Below are 21,684 nucleotides of genomic sequence, written 5' to 3'. Positions count from 1 at the left end.
AAATATCTGAACAGTTCAACAGTCAGGTACCTAAACACGCACACACATCTGAAGATCGAAACATTTAGGAATAAATGTGATTAAATAAGTATTCAACTTGGCTCACATGCGCACAGTTCAATCAGCTGTTTGGTCACTTTCCATCTTGTCGCTTCATTATATCGACATCAAGATATCAGTGTGGGATGGGACAAAACTCTTTATTAATGCCAGTTTAAGAATCTTTATGAAGCATTTAGATTGGTAAATTAGAAAATGAACAGCTGCCATACACAATTGGGATGTATTAGGCTTTACTCAACTTAATAAACACATTTCCTAAGTTCCTCAAGTGTACAGTGGCCTATTGAAGTGCAGCTGGTCTGCTGTCTGCAGAGACATCAGTCATATACAATGAAAACGTGGTGATGCTGCCTCTCGCCGAGTTTCTGTTCCGGACTAGAAACACAAGAGGGAGCTGATGCACTGGAGTTGACTGAAGTTAGTGCTCCATGTTTGTGCGTGTGACATTTAGGCGAGAAAGAAACAGAGGTGACAAACAAGAAACAAGCAAATTGCCTGTTCATATTACATGATGTACATACAAGAAAATTCAGCTGCATATTGTTAGTATATTCTAAAAATGTATTTAATTTTAAAATACCTTTGACAGGAGTGACAGGATCCATTAATCTTAAATAAAAGGGGCAAGAAAAAACAGAACAGAAACTGTCATTTTTCAAAATGTTCTTATAAATATCTCAACTATGGTAAAGTGAGCAGAATATATTAGAAAGATGCTCTTTTGTTTATTAGGTAAAACAGGTGTAATACTGTATATATGCTGTATATTCCTGCTCAGCCCTGTCCAATTATTGATTTTCCCTCCAGCTGTTTGCCACAGAGCTGCAGATACTCGGCACACACAGATTAAGAATTGGCTCTCACACTCGACTCACACACAAGCTTTGACTTGTGTGTGCTTCCTCAGCTTTTCGCTCTGGCACGCACGCACGCACGCACGCACGCACACACACACACACACAGGTCCCCGTGCGGCTCAGATCTGAGTTTTTATGGCTGATTTGTTGTGACAGACTAATGCAGTGGTGCTCACACTGGAGGGTGGGCCCCCCTCTGGGGCCATCGAGCCATCAAACCGGGGGGCGTGTCTGTGGATGACCAGGGAAAATATGGAGAGAAACTAAGTTGAATGATTATGAATTATGTAGGGGAAATAATGATGCTGTTGCGCGGACCTTATGTTTAGTTTTTTATGAATTGACTTGGGTCTAATGTATCGACCACGGTCTCACTCGTTCACCTGGAATTACGTACAGAGAGACGGAGAGCTCTTGTCTCATCTCTTCTTTCCCCGTCTCACATTTATGTTATTACACATGATGTCAAGGTTGAATGTCATTGCAACAATAAACATATGTATGTACATATACACGTACTTCTTAACCCCTGCATTTATCTTGATAATTAACATCGCAATATTTCCATTTGCCCTGCAAAAGCTTTTTGTGCAATATTTGATCATTTGCCAGATATTGGTGACGGTTGTAGTAGTCTAGTCTAGATCAGGTTACGGGCAAGCTACATAAATAAGACAAAGCACAATTCAAATGTTTGTAATTGTAATTTCTGTTACTGTGTCTGATCTATGGATGAAGTCCAAATCCTTTGGAGCTGCCGTCCCAGTTCTGCCGTCTGACCACATGTGTGCCAGGACAAGGAACACAGGGGTGAACGTCTGACAACCGTGACATTCTGACTCAGTCCACCATGTTTTTAACAGCGGGGATAGTTTTCATCCACCAGAGAGCAGTGTGTGTCTTTATAAGGAACCAGGGCATCGCATCACTGATCTACCAAACAAAAGAGAAGAGATCATCTCTTTGTTAATTTTGAGTCTGCCCCAATGATTCAGATCTTTACTGTGAAAAACGGTTTGCATACTTCAATTTCACATCCCAAGCAATTTTATGTTTGGTTTCATGTGCACTAGGATATGACTGTTGTATAAACATCTAAATAACAATGTTGCAAGTGCATGTAATTTACAGGATGCACTTGTATCAGTATGTTGGCAAATCATGAGTAAACAAAGATTTTTCTTTAATGTTAAATGATTAACATTAAGTTTAGATTTACAAACACAAACAAATGCATGAATATGGTTCCGGCTTCATGTTTGTGTTGATGAGAGCTTTCTGAAACCATGTCACAGTTAGTTTTAATATTAAAGTATCAATGTGTGTGTGCGTGCGTGCTTGCTTGCGTGCGCAGGTGGTGGAGAGGACGCTGCAGCGCTATAGGACCTGAATGCAGGACAGTCTGGATACAACTAGATATATTATATTATAGCTTTATAATTTTCTTAACTTATATGACAGAATACATGAATATCGCTCCATCGGAGCAGTTACAAAGAGGGGGGCGTGTTTAGTGATGTAGGCGACACATTAACCCTTGTGGCAAAACAAAAAGATGTAAAATGGTGGGTTTCTAAGATGGAGTCAGACGATATGACGACACATTCTCTCTCCTCCGCCCCGCCTCTGCCGACCTTTCCATCGTTTCTTCCCTCCTTTCCTTTCTTGTTTCTTCTCTCTACCTTATCCTGCTTCACTCGCCCTCTTCCTCCGTTCAATTTATTTCTGCCTCCTCTTTCTCCCACTTCTTTTCCCTCCATCCTGTGGTCTTTCCATCCTCCCTGACTCCTCTCGACTCTTTGGCCCGCCCTCTCTCCTCCATTTTTCTTTCCATCCTTTCTCCTCCATCACTGTCCTCTCTGAGCCGGCTGTCTGCTCCCGGGGCGTTATCTGGGGAAGGCAGAGCCGTACTCCAGGGCGGAGCACTACATGGCTTCTCACTCTAAGTTAAATTCCGCACTTGGGGGCGGTTGGACCCTTTTCCAGGACATCTTTGTCACCTTGGTTACCGTTGCAGAGAGACATGACTGTTCAGTGGCCAACACGTAACATGCTGGACTGCCTTGCGGTGGGCGGGTCGTTGTGGGCTGTCGGTTAGGCGTCGCAGGGGGCGGGGCAGCACATCAGTAACAGTCTGCGTAGTTTGCAGCCCTGACCTGAAGCTGAAGGAGGAAGATCCCGCCGCCATTGATGCAGTGACACGGCGCTGCAGGGACCCCATGGCGCTCGTCGAGGAGCTAAAGGGGGAGGCGTGGGGGGAGAATGAGTGGATGTGACAGACGGCGTGAGGAGGAGGAGGAGGAGGAACAAATAAGAGTCACATAGTGGAAAATAATAAAATACACCTACTGACAAAGATCATTCTCTTTTAAAATGTTCTGATCTGAATGAGTCTTTTCACACAAAGCGTGTAGCTGGTCACTGATTATAATGATATATGAGGATCATTTGAAAAGATTTAATGTATCTACTCCTTTTACTTTCATAAAAGTAAGAAAATTACTTCCCTTTGAACATTTCTCTCCTACAGCTCACTTTTCCAATACTTTAGTGCTTTTGGAGGGAGAGAAACTTCCCAGGATTGAATACAGTGTCACTGAGATGCACAGACACAGTTATCAGTTTATATTAAAATGTCTTGAAGTCAGAGAAGATCTGTTTCTCAGGTGCTGTTGTATAAATGTATATTTTATAAAAAAAAAACAACATCAGATACAGTTTCTGGATTATGGCAGAATGTCAGATGACTGGATTTTGATATTTAAGTGGAAGTTTTGTTTGTCTTACAAAGAACCTGAACAAAAAAGGAACATTTCATTCAAATCACAACAAAGAGTCATCTCACACATCTAAATTATAATAATTAAAGGGTATGGGGACATGCAGTCTGAGGACTGTGGATTATGTTGCGTGTTGGATTCATTTTATATACATTTATTTGTAATTTACATGCACTGACCCTTTAAAATGATGTTAAGTGACAGTGTACCATACTGTATATTGATATTCCTTTGTGTCTGAAACTCTGGCCATGAGGTAAACTGTTAATGCGTGTGTGTGTGTGTGTGTGCGGGGGGTAGGGGCTCAGTGAAGTGGAAGGGAGTGGGGAACCCTGTAGCACTGTCTGGCCTTACAGCTGATCCTACAGTACAAACACAAAGACGATACAGAGAAGCTCCAATCATCGTATCATTTCTCCTCTTTGATACAAACGTACAGCCGTGAGTGAAGGTGACAGTCTGGGTTGTGTTTTTGTAGTTTTAATTGGTGAGTGCAAAGTTACTGTTTTGTGTGTGTGTGTGTGTGTGTGTGTGTGTGTGTGTGTGTGTGTGTGTGTGTGTGTGTGTGTGTGTGTGTGTGTGTGTGTGTGTGTGTGTGTGTGTGTGTGTGTGTGTGTGTGTGTGTGTGTGTGTGTGAATTCATTCATTTGTGTGAGTTCGGGGCTTGTTTTAATGAAGATGGTTTAATGCGTGATATGTACAGTACGTGCTAAAGCAGCAGGGGTTTCATTTGACAGTGGGTGTGTGAGCTGCTCCACATGTGCTCATACAGTATGTACAGTATGTGTGTGTTCATTAGTGGTGAAGAATCCATTCGACAGATTGACAGATACGCAGACAGATGCTTAGACGGCGTTCAGAAAATCGAGGTCTGGCTACGCTCTCAGCAGCTAGAGTACAGTGTGCGAACAGCATGAACACACACATACTGTACACACACACACAGTCACGCACACAATCTGTCACTCCGTTTTACTTTCCCCCGCCCCCCCTCTCTCACACACGCACAGCTGACACACACCGTCCGCCTCAAAGACCAGACAGACTCCCGCTGCGCTATAGGAGCAGGGTCAGAGGTCGTCCCAGATATCACATCCAATCTTCTGTGGTCGCTCTCACCAGCTGCAGATCAGTCAGTGTCGTTTACAAGGAGCTGTGAAGAAAAGACGACAACGTCGCCAGGTAAAAAGACAAAGAGGAACTTAGTATCGTCCTGCATGTGGTGGTTCTGCCTTTTAATCTACACACATCTTATGCCTTTGACTGAAGCCTTTGTTCAGTGCCAGTGCAGATGCCGTCTGCGTTTAAGAAAGATTTTCGCAAAGTAGCTTTTCTTTTCACAAATCATTTTAATACTCTTCTACAATTCGTAAATTGTAGGAGTTTTCTCTCTGAATCTAAACCCGGATTTATCAGACCAATAAAGACATGGCAAATATCATCAGAATATCTCATCACATGGTTTAAGATGATGTTGAGCTTGTTGTTTTTTTTAAAAAATGTTAGTGGTGTAACCCTGCAACAGCTCCTGCATAGGAAGTACAGTTCATAAAGTAAAGTCATTTCCAAGATGTGTATACCATTGTTTCCTAACTAAGAGTTTAGATGTTTTTAGTATCATTAATGTTGGTGGTAAATCTGAATTAAAGGACAGTTGAAAGATGTGAACAGTTAAAACGTCACGCAGCAGTCGATACCACACACACATACTCATAGGCATCTCATGTGCGCATGCACACGCAAACATGCTGCAGTCTGTGTGAATCTTTCCATGGGCTTTTCAATTATTGACACGCATTGAATATGCACACCCACACCACATGGCAGATGCAGGCTCCTAGGAACCTCCAGACATCCAACCTCCTCACTGGGGCACTTAGACCTGAACTTCATGGTACAAACTGCACATGCTTATATAAGAGGATGTAAAGACCAACTGAATCAGCTCTTCCCTGCTGATGCAGTAGACTGCTCTAACCATAGAAAAGCTGCATTACAATTTACATTCCCCTGATCTCCCTCTTGGAAGGAAAATGACAGGAGTCAGTATATAGATATACAGTTTAGTCATAATGATATGAACTATTACATTATTGTTTTGTGGGGTTTGTGGAGAATCTAGAGTAATCAGGTGTTATATATGACTTATTATGTTATCGTTGCATTGGTCAGTTGCTTAATTTACATAATCAAGCACACATCTTCATTTTAGCAGGTATTTTAATACAATGAGATTTAATTTTGCATTAAAAATCTGGGATGATGTTGTGATTTGAACTCCTCTAGTTGAAGCTGGATGTTTAGGCAGGACGTGATGGATGGTGTAAATCAACGCTAAAAATTTTGAAAAGAAAACCACATAATTGCTTTTACGAATGAAAAATGTATTTAATAAAACAATAAAAACACAATGGACCATCAGTAGGAGTTGAAAGACAAGACTTGCGCTTCATTAGTTCTGACATGTAGCCTCATCAGCCCTGCAGTCTCATATTAGCATGCGAACATGTGTCAACGTGAAGCATGTAAATATGTTTGCCTGCATGTTATTATGGATTGGGATTAGGGTTAGCATAAGATCCTGCGATTGACCTGAGTGTGTTAGCATGACGACTGGGAAGAGGTCTTTTATTTTTCATTTTCATGCATCTTGTCATGTGTTTTGAACAAGTGAAACATTTGACCTGTAGGTGACGCTAGAGGAAAACTTAGAGAATATATTTGGTGGACCGCTCAACTAAACTGTCTGGCATCACTGGCGCTTTGCTATATGATTAGATGTCTTTATGTTCTCCAGGAGGATAACTGATGTGTCAGAGGCAGAAGATTATTTTTTCCCTCTGCCGACTTATACTCATCACGCAACCTTTAAAGAGACATCACTGTCGCGGATGTGAGCAAATTGGAATTTGATGTAAAAAGGATGAAAACTGTTCTTTCAGTGTTTCGGTGTGACATTTGATCCTTGTTTCATAGCAGCACAATCCAAAAGAAAGACGCCAGACACAGGAATTGTGAATAAAACCGTCCCTTTATTGGCGTGAAGCAGTCCCATCCAAGTCGGGGTCAAAAGGGTTCAAAACAGTCAGTGCTCAAACAGACCAAACCAGAGTTTCTCCACCGCCTGCTGGCTCTAGTGGGGGTGGGGTTTACAAAGTCGTACAGGGCACAGACGTTCGAAACGCCGCGCGACAGAAGTGACAGGGGTTCCACAGAAATGATTCATAAAAAAAAGACTTCACTTTTACTCCAAACCATGTTCACTGCTTTTACTGAAACACTACAGCAGCACCAGGTCGTTCTCTGGGAGGTAGGAAGGGTTAGAGGGTGGAGGTGTGGATGTGTGTGTGTTTGTGTGTGTGTGATGGGGCGGAGGTGTGTTTACTGAACTCACAAACTGATGGGGCAAAAATCTAGGGTGGGGTTGTCAGATCACATCGATGACAGTTAAAGAGGAAAAACATTTTATTTTTTATTTTTCAAACCAATACTTCAGATTGTTTTTAGGGGAGGACAGCGTGAGTGGGCCACGAGTGCTTCCCCTCCGGTGCTGGTGTTATTTGTTGGTTCGATTGTCGCCTCCATGGTTGCACACCGCTTGTCCACCAAGGAGTCCTCGACCGCGTTTTTCCCGCTGCTGCCCCTGCTGCAGTGTTCTTACTTGGCGTTGGCGGAGCTGCTGAGCACCTTGCGGACCGCCTGAGCGATGGCGTCCCGGTCAATGCCGAAGATGCGGAGCAGCTCGCTGGGCTTGCCGCTGCGCGGCACCTGGGACACTGCCAGGCGCTGGACGGTGAAGCCGGTTTCGTTCACCACAGCCGAGCACACCGCCTCACCGAGACCACCTGGGGAATCGGAACGTCAAACGTCAGATCTTCATCTCATAGAATTTCTCCTAACGTTCACATTCAAGTCTTTGATTTGTTCTTCTCCTTTCCTCCACCCCTCTGTCAAATGAGATTCCTCGCACGTCCGCGGACGACTGCGCTCCGCAGCGACGTGATGAGGACTGACAGGACCGCGGCCGCCGCCCTCTCTTGACTCCCTCGCTCCTCTGTCTCACCTTCTCCTCTCCCATAAGACTCATTTCCCTTCTCTTCTCTCTCACACATTTTTCTTCTTCACTTCTCACTCCAAACTGTCACTCAAACATTTCTGACTGAGTGAACACGAATAAGGAAATGACAGAGAAGGCAAAGTAATTATTTTGTTCTTTATCCTTCCTTAGTTCATCTGCCAGCTGGCAACTGCCGTTGCACATGAGCGAGACAAACCAAGAGACATGCACTTTATTACTATTGAATATTAAAAGCATCCTTTTAGATGTGTAAAAAATATGCCATTAACAACAATCTCTCAGTTTTTGATTGATGTTGATTGAAACTATTGTTGCAAAATCCAACACACAACTGAAATAGCCTGTAGCTGTTAGTGTGAAGAAGAATTCCTTAGGAAGAAAAAAAACTACCTGTGAAGAGTTAAAAAATTAGAAAAATGGCAGCCAAGTTTAAAAGCTGCAAACAGGTCACTTCTCGTTGTTCATAATTGTCCTCGTGTGTTTAAAAGTCGAGGGTTTCCCTGCCCTCTGTGCTGGAACGTTTCAAACCTGCTGCACCTCGGACCACAGCGAACAGTGATGTCCCAGAGCGCTGACACGCCCCGGAGCACAGTTCTACGTCAGTCCACTAAGGCGAGACGTTTGACCACAGAGGGCGACCAAAACAAGATGTTTAGAGGGTTTGGTTTGTACAGGCAGAACACTGCACGGTGAATATTAGTACAGCAGTGATGTGTGTGTATGGTTTTCATCTTTTTCATTTTTTGTTTGGCTCTATTATTATTAAACAGACAACAGGTAAAAAGATGGGGGAAATAAGCACAACAACAGAAAAGCGCACAATCCCAAGTAGGAGAGAGGAAGAGAGAGAGGGACACGGTGAATGTTGGTCACTTGCTTTTGTGAGGCTGGTGCTGTATGTAGGTCAGCGAGAGCCCAAAGGCCGGCGCTGAAATTAAGAAACCCTGACAGCTCCTCCTCTGCCTCCCTCCCTCCCTGCTTCCCCCTCCCTATACTGCTTTCGCTTTATCTATATTATTACCTTTCTGCATCTCCCATCCTTCTTTCACCCCCCACAACATTCTACACAATTCCTGTCCATCTACAGCATCTCTATACTTTAGTCTTCTCTTTCCCATCCTCTTGTTCCTCGCCTCTCTCTCCTAGATCACTCAGGCCGTCTGCAGACAGAACCTTGTCCTTTGTTGCTCGCGGCATTTTAATTCACGAGAAGATACACACGGATGCATAATGTCGTCAACCCCCACAGATTTTATCGTCCTGAGGTTAATTACATATGATCGTGAAATCCAGTAGAATGATAACTGCTTCATATTATGAGGATCTGATAAAAACAAGTGTTTAGTTCATTTCAGAAGTTTCATGTATGTGATATAGAATTGGTATCATGCTGCAACAATTTGCCATTCATGCCATTTTATGACATTAGTGAATCCTTCCCCCCAAAACCGTTACGTTTGAAAGATATTTTGCTATTTTTGCAGTGTGGTCACACTCCTCACCTTCATAGTAGTGGTCCTCCACTGTGATGATGCGTCCTCTGGTCGCCCTGGCGTTGTCAATGATGGTCTTGGAGTCCAGGGGTTTGATGGTGAAAGGGTCGATCACACGGATGTTGATTCTCTCTGAGGAAGGAGAGAGAGAGAGAGAGAGAGAGTCGGGAGGAGGCCATAACGCACAATATACCGGATTTTACAGTGTTCGTGTGCCGTCATGTTTTGGTTTTATTTTTGAAGTATCTCTGTACCTTTCTTCAGCAGCTCGGCGGCAGCCAGAGCCTCGTGAAGGGTCACGCCTGCTCCCACCACAGTCACATGATCATCATTGGTTTTATACACAACCTGAGAGGGACAAAGAGGGTGTATTTGTGTGTGTGGACAAAAGGGAAACATGCACATGGTCTTGTCAGATTCTGGTAACGATCATGAAGAAAAACTAAACCGTTTAGAGAGTAGGTAGGCAACAGCTGACGAACCTTAGCCTGTCCAACATGGAAGTCTTCATTGCAGTTGTAGACGATGTTGTTCTCTGGGCGACTTGTTCGGATGAAACACAAACCCTAGAACAATTCGGAATCAAATCAACATGGGTCTAACAGAAACAGTGGATTTGATATTTTGCTTTTGCTCTGTTATAGTTGGCCAGGAGTACCTTTGTGTTGGCAGCAAGCTCCACAGCCTTCTCAGTGGAGACTCCGTCACTTGGGTAGAAGACGGTTGCGGTGGGAATGGCTCTGAACATGGCCAGATCCTCCAGGCCCATCTGAGATGGCCCGTCTTCACCTGAATACACACGCAAGCAACACAGCAACGAACAGAGGAAAAGTCAGGTGCAGCAAGACTCACGTGTTTACTAAAGGCTGGACAATAAATTCAAGTAGACTGGCATGCATTCAATCGGCAAAGGTGGGCATGCAATATACCTGAGGAGGTGGAGGAGAAGGAGAAAGGGGAGGAGGAGGAGAAGGAAGTGAAAGATAATCAGGGCCGCTCTGTCGTCACCTTCATGACACACAGAGATAGAGAGAGGGACGGCGGGAGGAGGGGAGGAGTGCTGAGAGGAGGGAGTGGACAAAAAAGTCACAGTAGGTGAGGAGATGGGGACACGAAGTTTAGGATTCAGGGAAATTGAGACCAAGACATACGGAAATTTAACCCCTCAGAGGTGAAATTAAAGACGCTTAAACGTGAGGAAACAAAGACAGAAATATCTGGAAAGTTTGATCAGTTTAATAAAATATCCTTCAGTGGGCTGAATTAGTCCAAAAGCAGAAACACACCAAAGTGAATTTAAGGAAACGGTGTAGTGAGAGGAACAGGGAAGTCATCGTGATCTTTTGAATATTGAAAGTGGTGTGGGAAATGATAATAAGACATAACAGTGTTTACAGTCACTAACAAAATGTTCCTTTCCCTAATTTGAAATCACTAATGTCAAGTCTATCTTCCCTTTCTCCTATGTATTCCAAGACAACATCCTACTCTGTCTTTTCAATCGGGCCAAGACTGGTGGAAACGGAGGAGGGCACTGACCGATAGAGACCCCGCAGTGGGAGCCGCAGAGGTTGATGTTGCTCTCGGAGATGGCGGCCATGCGGAGTTGATCGAAGGCTCGAGTGAAGAACGTGGCGAAGGTGCTGGCAAACACCACGTTGCGGTCGCGCACGGCACAACCTATCGCCACGCTCACCTGCAGGAGAGAAAAGAGGGAAGAAGGAGGGGGCAGTGAAGAGAGAGAACATGGTGGCATAGAAACACTGCATTTAACATAAAAAGGAAGAAATAAGGCGTTTTATTGTTGGTGGAGGCAGGCAAAGCAGGTATGGTAGGATGGGAGAAAGCATGAACTATGGACACGTGTCAGAAATAATCAACTCTATAAGTATCCTAAGCAGAAATCAGTTCAGACTCTCTACCAAGACAGTGGCTAGTCGGACGCCGTTATATAAAAGACAACTTCATTGTGAGACCAGTGTGTTTCAGCTTGTGGCCAGTTGATCTTTAGACTACAAGTGCGGTGGGAGTTTAAAAAAACTCACCACGTTCCCCCCAGCCTCATCTGTACTTTGTGTTTAGTGGAAATTAGCAGTTGTTAACAGGGCAAACTAAGATGGTGAACATGGTAAACATCAAACCTGCTTTGCCTCTATCAACCCTTTTAGCATTGTGTCAGCATGCTGATGTTTAGCTCAAAGTACAGTCGCACAGAGTCGCTGGTGTGGCTGTAACCAGTTATTCCAGTTTAAATGAGCCATCAAAACAAGCAGTATTTTATATTTTCACAATGCCGCTGCACTTTGAACATTCAGCGTAAACCAGTTCTATGTAGATTAAACACCACTGCCAAGAAGATTTAAAAAAAAAAAAAAAAAAGATTTGTACATGAAATGAAAATATCGACTTTTGAATCCTTTTCTTTTTCAGAAAAGTCCACTGCTGAACAGATGTTACCACCTCACTGTCCGGATTTTGAATGTATTGTTTTTATAATATTGGCTGTTTTACTGACACTTATACCTCATGTACTTTTTCTCGGATCGGGCCTTCGTCCAAACTGCCTCCTAATCAAAGTGCCAACGTCCTTTTCTCACCATGTTCTGCTCCGCGATGTAACACTCCACGTAGCGGTTGGGGTGTTCGTTCTTAAAGAGCTCGGCGAAGGTGGAGTTCTTGGTGTCTGCGTCCAGAGCCACCACATGATCGTTGTAACGCCCCAGCTTGGCCAGGGCCACGCCGTACGCCTTCCTGGTGGCAATCTGATCGCACAGGGACAAACAGACAGCACAACGATTAACGACTGCTGTTAATCCCAGAGATTATTTGCTGATTTATTATATTCAACGTGGCCCAACTTGGCTGCAGCCTTATTGTATTCTATCAGACAAAATGTGGGCCGTTTGTCGAGGTTGTCCTCCACCACTGATCATACCTTGTCTCCAGATTTGTAGGTGGGTGCGCTTGGCATGCGGATGTTGCGGAGGCTGACGGGTGACGCGTCCTCGTTCGGCGGGGCAGGATAGAGGCGCTTGTTGCAGCTGATGATGCGGCCCTGCAGCTCCTTGATCACGCCCTCGGCCATGTCTTTGGGCAGGGGTTTGCCGTGCCAGCCCATCTTATCCTCAGCCACTGAGACGGACACACACACACACACACACACATCTACCTGATTTCTACTGCAAATTTTAAACACCTCTTTTTCTTTCTTTTTAATCATTCCGTTAATTTTGTAGATTTTCAAAAGACTGTTACAGGGTGAAGAGTATGTAAGCAAATACTGTGAAGCTAAATTGATGAAATATCATCCTTCAGAATTAAACGTTGCTAGGCAACCTGTCCACACGTATGATTTTAACAACAGTTAGTTGAAATCTTTGATCAACATGAAGAATAAAAAGCATGTATACTCTATAAACCAAATCCCTGTTATCTTAGCGTATGAATCCCTTCCACATAAACCACGGCCAACTGTCACACTCATAACAATCTTCCACTTCGTCGGGTCACGACAGGCCACTTCAAAAGTCAAAGGTTATAATCACGAGACGACAGGGTTACAACAGCCCTCCTCGTTCCTGACACAATCTTGTGAGGATAAAGACGAACCCCTCTCTTAAACATACACCTTGCCACCATGTGGTCACGCACACTCCCCCTCGCTCTTATCACAACTCCAGCACAATGGACCGTAGCTTTGAGTGTGTCCTACACATTCTGTGGGATTACCGAGCTGCGGCAGCTGAATCTCTAAAGCGCTGCCGGGATTACAGCGAGTTATCGCCTCTCGGCACCGAGGACGCGTCCCCGGGGCGGCTGAGAAAACTTCTGACCGGACTATTATTCCCAGTCGTTTGTCACAATTTTACGCAGTCATCATTTAGAAACAGGATTTTTTTTTGCAGCCGACAATAAGAGATCACTAAGAATGTAAGAAACACACACACCAGGTGTCACATTATGGAACCTGGTGTACTACTGTCTACTTTGAATGGCTCCCCTTGACATATGTTATATGTCAATGAGAGATTGATATCCAAATTTGAAATAGTGTTTTAAAACATTTTGCACATCATGCTTTAAGGAATAATTTTTTTACAACCGTCTTTACACTGAAAATGGACACACAGCATGTTAAATACTGATATTATTGTTGTACCTGGCATGCCCTTGCCCTTGATGGTCTTGGCGATGATGGCCAGTGGCTGGTGGCGGGGCTGACTCAGCACCTTACACAGCTCCTCCACACTGTGGCCGTCCACAATGACCGCTTGCCAGCTGGGACAACACAGGAGATCACACTTCAAATGCAGTCCTACAGACATAGTTGCAATGAATCTTGGGCTTCGTGAATAAATATAAGTTTGGGTATCTGAGCCATTCGTGCAGGTTTTATTCAAGAGTTGCAGGCACGATGCAAGCCTGATTTGACACCAGCTCAAACGAGCGATGGTTTCAAACACACTCTGGGTCCTGAGAGATAGAAAGGTTTTAACCGTGAATCACAAAGTTCCATGCTGACAAAACACAAAATATATAAATGTAAAAGGACACCGGACAACTGGAAATAATGGTTATTTTCATCCTTGATTCAAGTGATGGTTTTTGTCTGACATAAATCAGAGAAAACCAATTAATCCAACCAATTTGGGCATTTTGTTTCATGAATAACAAATGATTCAATTATTATTTTTTTTAAATGGTGTTGATCATTTGTCCCACACAAGAAATCTGAATAATTTCAGTACTAAACAGCAGCAACACAACCGTCCTGTGCACACCCTCGCCCTCTGACTCCCTCCCCCCCCTTTGCTCACCCGAAGGCCTCGCAGCGTCGCTGGTACTTCTCCACGTGGTGCTGCAGCGGAGTTGGGTCGCTCTGACCCAGGCGGTTGATGTCCAAGATGGCTACCAGGTTGTCTAGCTGGTAGTAGGAGGCGAAAGCCATGGCCTCCCACACCGAGCCCTCGGACAGCTCTCCATCGCCCAGCATGCAGAACACCCGGTAGCTGCACACATGATCGGGAAGAGACGAACATATAGAGGGAAGGAGTCATCAGAGGTATCACCTCCATTTCCCTTCTTTACACATTTTCTCATATTCCTGCTATAGGGGTCGATGTGACAGCCGACCCTTGCACCTAAACCAGCAAACACACACACACACACACACACACGCCTCACACACACACACACACACACACACACACACACACACACACAGACACACCCTTGACCCCCCTGCCATGCCCAGATCATCCTCGCTCCATGCTCCCATGGCATAATGACTTCTGACAGCTTTCCAGTCAAATAGACACATTCTCATTAAAGCTGGAGGATAGGTCGAGACACGTCGCATTACACCACGCATTCCAACCCCGAGAGCAAAGAAAAGACACACGGCAACGACAGAAAGGAGAGGAAGAGGGGGAAGAAAGAGAAGAATTTCAACAGAGACGGAGAGAGGGACAGAAGAGAGGTTAAGAGTAGATGCAGAGGGAAGACGAGGCAATCCCCAAAAGACGGTCCAACCAGTTAATCTGATCGGGCTTTATATTTTTCAAACCGGATTTTGTGGATCTTTATAGAAAAAGTTTAAAATCTTTCACTGAGAAGAATTGAGTTAAAATCCATCCAACAGGGTCAGGACAATAACGCTCCTCTGTTCCTAGTGCCAATAATCATCTTTCAACTTTGGATTGTTTTTATTGGTAAATAAGAGTCCAGATCTGTGATTGTAAACCACCGACTAGTAGTGTGAGTGTGAGTGTGTGTGTGTGTGTGTGTGTGTGTGTGTGTGTGTATTCCTCTTTCCTTCATCCTGTCTTTGTCTCTCAGAACAACAGATTAGCAGAAGATGATATCTCTTCTTGAACAGTCCAAATCTGTCCAGCTAACACGCACGCACGCACGCACGCACACTTCATTGTATCACCCACACCATTACACTCTGTCAACACAGAACCAAACCTCTTCCACTCAACACACCCTGTGTCAAGTTGTATTTATCCCCTGCTTTCAGAGCAAAGTGTGAAGGCGCACGAGGAGAAACTCTGCCCGTGTTTAATCCAATGATCTCATATTTACAACTGCAGAGTATTGAACCAGTCACACAAGCATGACACGATGAATAGTATCAATTATTCAGTCTCATCTCCGCACCGACGGTAAGTGCATTTGACGGGTTCATTCATCTATCGTATTTTTAATAAACCTCACACTCAGACAACCTCAAGAGGTCCGCTTGGCTATTTGTAAGATTTCCTGTTACAGTTTGGCCAGAAAGATCATGAAATGTGACAAAAGAGAATTTTATTTATGTATTATTGTGAGGTCTTTTCTATATGTCTGTCCAGGAGGCGTTGATACAGTCGCCATTCAGCAGTTTATTTTTTCCTCAGATTACTTTCCCAAACCTCTAAGTGAGTGGGTCCTGAGTCGTTATGCTACAGCGAATTAGCTCGACAAGCTGCTCCGAGCATCGCGGGGGGAAATGCACAATGAACTGCTGCACATGCACACACAATGTACGCAATCGCATGCATGGTGTATTCAGTCAAAATCCGCTTGCGTATGCATAAACCTTTTTTTGGGGGAGGTGGGGGGAAGGTGAAAGGGCGAGGCAGAGAGATGAGGGAGGAACTGTGCTCTTGCATGTGGAATTATTAGAGCAGAAACAATCGAGTGCACACAGAATGCAGAGAGAGCGAGCTGTAGAGAGAGAGCGAAATCACGGGCAGCCATCACAGACAGCCAGTCCTCCGTTCCCCGAATCCCTGTGTCACTGCGTCTGTTGAGTGCTAAAAAAACGTCTCCTTCGGTTCTGTCCACAACGAAATGGACTAAAACTCTGCTGCCGAGAGTCGAACGTTAAGCTCAGGAGCTTATGTATCATATCTGCCCTCTATGACAAAGTGAGTGGAATGTGTTGTGTCCTACGACAGGCCACACGGCTCCATCTGTCTATTGTTGGACTAAAACCCCACATGGCTCTTTCTAGACCACTCTAGGACAAAGGAGACACATGTGGACAGATCTGTTGGAGGAATTCAACTGAACAGCAGTTCAGTGCCTATAACAGCCCTGTTAATGTATTGTGATCTAACTATGTTTGAAGACAGTCGAACGCTAAACGGCTGCAGAATGAACAGACGCTTTTAATTTAAATAAAATTTCAATAATCCAATAATCTCTGAATCTGAATTCTGAAGACAGAAATGAACCCCATCGGTGTTCTTGATCTCTTCCTGGAGTTGTGTTTATTACTGATTACAGAGCAGATACCCTTGTTCACACCGATCTGTAGGTAAAACTGATCGGAGGTCAGCTCTTCTGAGCGGACGCCTAAATGTCATCCCAGAGCGGGCCTGTCGGTTACGGTTTTACCACAGCTCCGGGGTGAAATGTCAAATGTCAGGACGGTCGGCCGCAGTGTACATTATGTCATGCACGATATCATATTTTCTACCTTAATGTGTGCAGATGCAAGCTGGGCTGCACTGCTCCGTCTCTGCGTGAGGTTCAAGAACAATTGGTTTGCGTATTTATACAAGTGTGTGTAAGTTACCTGGCCTTGTCAAAGTACTTTCCGGTGTAGGCCATTCCACAGGCAGCTCCCAGCCCCTGGCCCAGAGATCCAGTGGCCACGTCCACAAACTGCTGCTTCTGTTAACACATCGCACGCACACACACACACACGCACACACACACACACACACGCATGCATCTTATTCTACATAATGTAGGAGAGCTTACGTTTGTAAATACAGATCATTTGAAATACAGCGGATGGAGTGCTTTTTATTTTTTTCAAGAGCAAGAAAAAAAACAATCGGGAAGGTAGCTTCAGTCGGTGTCTAGTGATGATTCAGTATCTGGGCTCATGTGCAGACAGTGTCTGTCACTAATGTCTGCAGCAGAGGAGAAAGGAACCAAGGACGGATCATCTCTGTCAGACAAGAACTTCTTTGTCACATGTCGCTGCTCATGCACGACAGACATGAACACACTCATTGTTTTTTGGCCTGAAGAGGAAAACTATCAAGTATTTTAGAGGGGAAAAGCACAAACTGTACACCCTCAGACAATGTGTTGCACTCACTATACTGTCAATCACAGTAATATTTATGTTGGAACAACCTCTTGGATGATCTCAGTCCCCACATTGGGAACAGTTCAAAAGCTCATTGCCGCTGTGTTTATGGTGCAATGTGTGTGTGAAACATTCAAACTGTCTCTAAAAGGAGACAATACTGAACTGTAAATGTTCAGAAACGCCTACTGTAGGTTTTCTTGGTCATATCACATTGCTATTTAAAGATTCCAACTCTACCTTATGATTTAGTAAAATATATGGTCAAAGAGTTTAGCGGGGTGTTTTGAACCAACAGTATATTAGAGGGATAGAAAAGTTCCAACTTCATGAACCCAAGTGTTAGAGAATACAGCAGGATGATGATCATTGCTTTATTGTTGATTTGCACCTGCTAATCTATTTGCATCTAAGCTACTTTTTTACAATTTAAACTTTCAGATCCAGAAGTTCCTGCAGATGTGAATGTCTCCTCACCGGCACAGGGTGTCCCTCCAGGATGGAGTCGACCTTGCGGAGGTTGAAGAGCTCATTCTCCTTCAGGTAGCCAGTCTCCGCCCACACGGCGTACAACACGGGAGCCGCATGACCCTGAGGAGGCGGAGGTAGAAGATCAACGGTCAGAAGTGTCTCGCTGTACAGATCACATTATGTGTCACCTACAGCTGCTGGTGCTGACGCTAAAACTGATATTATTGTTCATGTCATGCTCAATCAATTTTGGGGGGGCAATAGAATACTGTTTTTTGAATCTCTCATTTATAGTTTTCCCTCCTCTGACGCCACTTTCATGAACAACAATAAAAATGTATTCTGAACTATGTGAGCTTCAGGCAAAATAAAATGATTTATAGTATCACAGATAAACACAGATGGGTCCTGTGATGATATCCAGATTTTTTTTTACGGAAATCGGAATTGCGAAAAGTGAAACAACTTGATTTAAATTAATTGAGCATTGGTGACACACGTTCAAAAATATGTATGTGCACATTGATTTGTTGTAGTTAATAAATCAGTTATTTAAAATGTTCCTTGTGTGGTGCCTTTGAGCAGACACCACCCATATGGGGGTGTGTGTGTGAGAGAGAGAGAGAGAGAGAGAGAGAGAGAGAGAGAGAGAGAGAGAGAGAGAGAGAGAGAGAGTGTGTGTGTGTGTGTGTGTGTGGGTGTGTGTGTGTTACCTTGGAGAGGATGAAGCGGTCGTTGTTGGGGTTACGGGGGTCTTCCGGTCGGTACTTCATGGTATGAAAGAAGAGCACAGACATGATCTCTGCCACACTGCAACATGATGTGGGATGACTGCAACACAAGGGAGGCGACAGAGGGATTAGGTAAACACTAAAAGCGTTTTTATGAGCAAACCACACACGGATAGGAAGCGGCCCCACAGTGGCAAATATATCAGAATTGAAATTTAACTCTCAACTTTGATCTAGTGAGTTGATTCATGCCAGAACAACTTTAGTCAGAGAGTTTGAGTTGTCTTTTCCCCTCTCCCACACACATGCACACCTAAGTGCAAATCCACTAATCAGTGAGGGATCCCAAACTGGTAAGTCATGACAACTTCACACAAAAAACGGATTTGATGAGTTTTTTAATTCTTGCATGTTATACTTCACTTTATTTTCAAACCACATGCCACTAGTACCTCACTGAGGGCCTTGTTTCCCCCTCTACTGTCCTGGAATAGAAAATGATGGAGGGTGAGCTAAAGTAAAACAACAAACAGTGGAAGATTATGACTAATGGTGATCTCATGTGGGATCGATGCTCCCCTATGAAAGGGCTGATTTATGGATGATTATGCTGAAACATGAAAACTGACTGTGATAAAAACAATTGAATTAATCAAAAAAATAAAATAAACACAGATGAGAATGAATTGGTGCCCAGTTAGGAGAAAGTAAGTCATCTTAAGAACAGGTTGGTTTTTTTTTATGAAACGGATCGAGTAAATGTCAATTTTTTGAGGAGCATGATTTACAGTACAGTACATTCGATTGTGTAAAAACAGACACAGAGGAGGAGCTCATGTGCTCTGGGTTAATGTCTACACATGCATACAGCCATTCACTACGAGCACATCTCAAATGAATGAATAGTGGCCTACATATAGATCTCAGTGATTAATAACTAACAACATTGACAAAACAAAGCATTTAGAAAGTTGGATAGTCAATTTCAAATGATGACAGGGGTACACAGAACGTCCAGTCTCATTGTTTCTATATCATTTATTTCCCTTTTAAACTCTTTTATTTTCCTTTAAATAAACAAAAAAAACAAAAAAACGTAACAGTGCGTTTGTCGATTCGCGTTTTTATTTTATTTTTAATTCAACCCGGAGATATTCTACCTATTCAATTCAGGCTGCCTGAATCTGGTGCGTCGACAAGCTGCACCGGCGCACGCAGGCGCGTTCGTGCGACCCCGCGGTTCCATCCCGCTGCCTCCGCACAACACGCCGCCGCACGAGCCGCACCACCGGCTGCACGCACGGCATCATGCACCGACCCGGTCTGTGCTCCTCCTCCCTTACGTAACCCATCACAGAGCACGCACGGGGCTGAGAGAGAGAGAGAGAGAGGGAGAGAGAGAGAGAGAGAGAGAGAGAGAGAGAGAGCGGTGCGCAGGTTGCACCTGCAGCAGTTCACGGCCGGACCCACAGATTTGGGCAAATGATCTGGCACCTGGAGGGGCGGCTGTGCGAACACGTCTGTTCATTGGACGCATTCCATTCCATTCCATTCCATTCCTCCGTGAAACTTAACCGAAGTACAAAATGACAAGTAAATGAACGCTAGACCCTTTACGCCGCACAACTCTCATTTCTGCAACAGTGCCCAAGTTGCGCACAATGCGCACAAAGCTGGCACAGATTTTACGCACTGCAAAAATATTTTTTAAAAATTGGAAGTTTAGGTACATTATACGACGCAAAGATTTTGATACTCTGCTGCAAATAAATAATCGCATCTGCACCTTTATATAACTGGCCCTCTTGCGCGCTGATGTATGCTGCGGACAGCAAGTCCATCGTGGCATCTTTATTTTCTCTCATTGCGCATTTGTCCTCTACAATTTTTTTCCATTGTGCACAGGAAACGTACACTAAGTGACCCAGGACACTGACCAGTTATATTTGCCCTACAACTCTAAACCTCCTATAACTTCTCTGTATTCCCCCTCTTACCCGCTGCCCGCTGCAGTTGTCGCCTTGATGGAGTTGATCCGGAGCCGGGTGGCGATGTTCCGGAGCGCCTGCACAGTCTGCTGATCTGGTTTATGGTAGTCCTCCATCTGGCCGATGAACCCAAAGAACAGCACGCACACGCACACACACACAAGCTGGTTAAATGGAGTAAAGAGTTAAAGTCGAGAATAAAGGCGATGAGTGCGCGGCGGACGACGGCAGGGGTTAAAAAGAGGCAGTGCCGTTGAACCTGAGAGATGCAGGGGGAAGGGGCGTGTTCGCCAGTAAAGCCCGTGAATATGGCTAATCTAGGGCTCAGATGGGCCCACGGTTAGTCCAAACTGTCACGCAGGAGCACAGCCAATAGGAGCAGGGCTTTGGGCAGAGGCCAAGGCCACACGCGCAAATGCGCGCTCACACACAGTCAGCTCCAAACTGTATCTGATGACATATTCTGAGGAAATTTAAGACACACACACACACACACACACACACACACACACACGTAGTATGAGAGAGAGAGAGACTCAGATGTTTTCACTCTACACACACTAATGGACTTTTCTTGTAGTTGCACCCTAGTGTTGTATGGATGTAAAACTGTCAACTGTCCATATCTGCTCTAGTATCACAAAGAAGGTAGATCCTACTATGTATTAAATATAGCACCTGGCAATGATTCCTATTATGTCTTTATCAAACCCTTGTGACAAAGAAATGTAATTGAGCCTTGATATTTTTACAGTTTCACCATAAATTGAATTGAGTACCAATAAATTAAAACACAATAATTCAAATATAAAGAACTTCAATTAAGAAAAACAGTTTTTTAATGAAAATTATTAATTCTGTAATATAAAAAAACTGGATATCAGCACATATCTTCAAATATAAACGCAGCGTGTTAAAGGCTTATGTCCACCAACCTCCAATAATGACTATGACCAAACTTAAGAAAGAAAGTATGTGACACATGATAGATATTTAGTGGATTCAAGGATGTTTGGTGAACTTTTCCAGGACAGTCTCACTAATGCTCATCTATTCTGGTGTGAATGTGAATATAGGGCAAAGAATAGAAATGTATGTCGTGCCACAGTGGAGTGTATAGAGTTGTGTCAT

At 44.1% G+C, this 21,684-nt stretch overlaps 1 protein-coding gene across 1 annotated transcript; it reads right to left on the bottom strand.

Moving 5' to 3' along the window:
- Window positions 1-6,712: 6,712 nt before the first annotated feature.
- LOC118317364 (transketolase) lies at window positions 6,713-20,868 on the bottom strand. Its single transcript, XM_035645995.2, has 14 exons — window positions 20,563-20,868; window positions 18,548-18,665; window positions 17,841-17,954; window positions 16,839-16,936; window positions 14,089-14,280; window positions 13,431-13,549; window positions 12,207-12,403; window positions 11,869-12,033; window positions 10,811-10,967; window positions 9,930-10,060; window positions 9,754-9,837; window positions 9,526-9,619; window positions 9,281-9,403; window positions 6,713-7,545 (listed from the first exon to the last, which is right to left on the bottom strand). Exons 1-14 carry the CDS (start codon window positions 20,667-20,669, stop codon window positions 7,358-7,360), a joined length of 1,887 nt encoding a protein of 628 aa, XP_035501888.1. The 5' UTR covers window positions 20,670-20,868; the 3' UTR covers window positions 6,713-7,357.
- Window positions 20,869-21,684: the final 816 nt, after the last annotated feature.

Source organism: Scophthalmus maximus, chromosome 3 (genome assembly GCF_022379125.1).
Source record: "Scophthalmus maximus strain ysfricsl-2021 chromosome 3, ASM2237912v1, whole genome shotgun sequence".
Taxonomy (NCBI): Eukaryota; Metazoa; Chordata; class Actinopteri; order Pleuronectiformes; family Scophthalmidae; genus Scophthalmus; species Scophthalmus maximus.
Note: the sequence above shows the minus strand (reverse complement) of the source record. Positions and strands in the feature narration are given on the sequence as shown.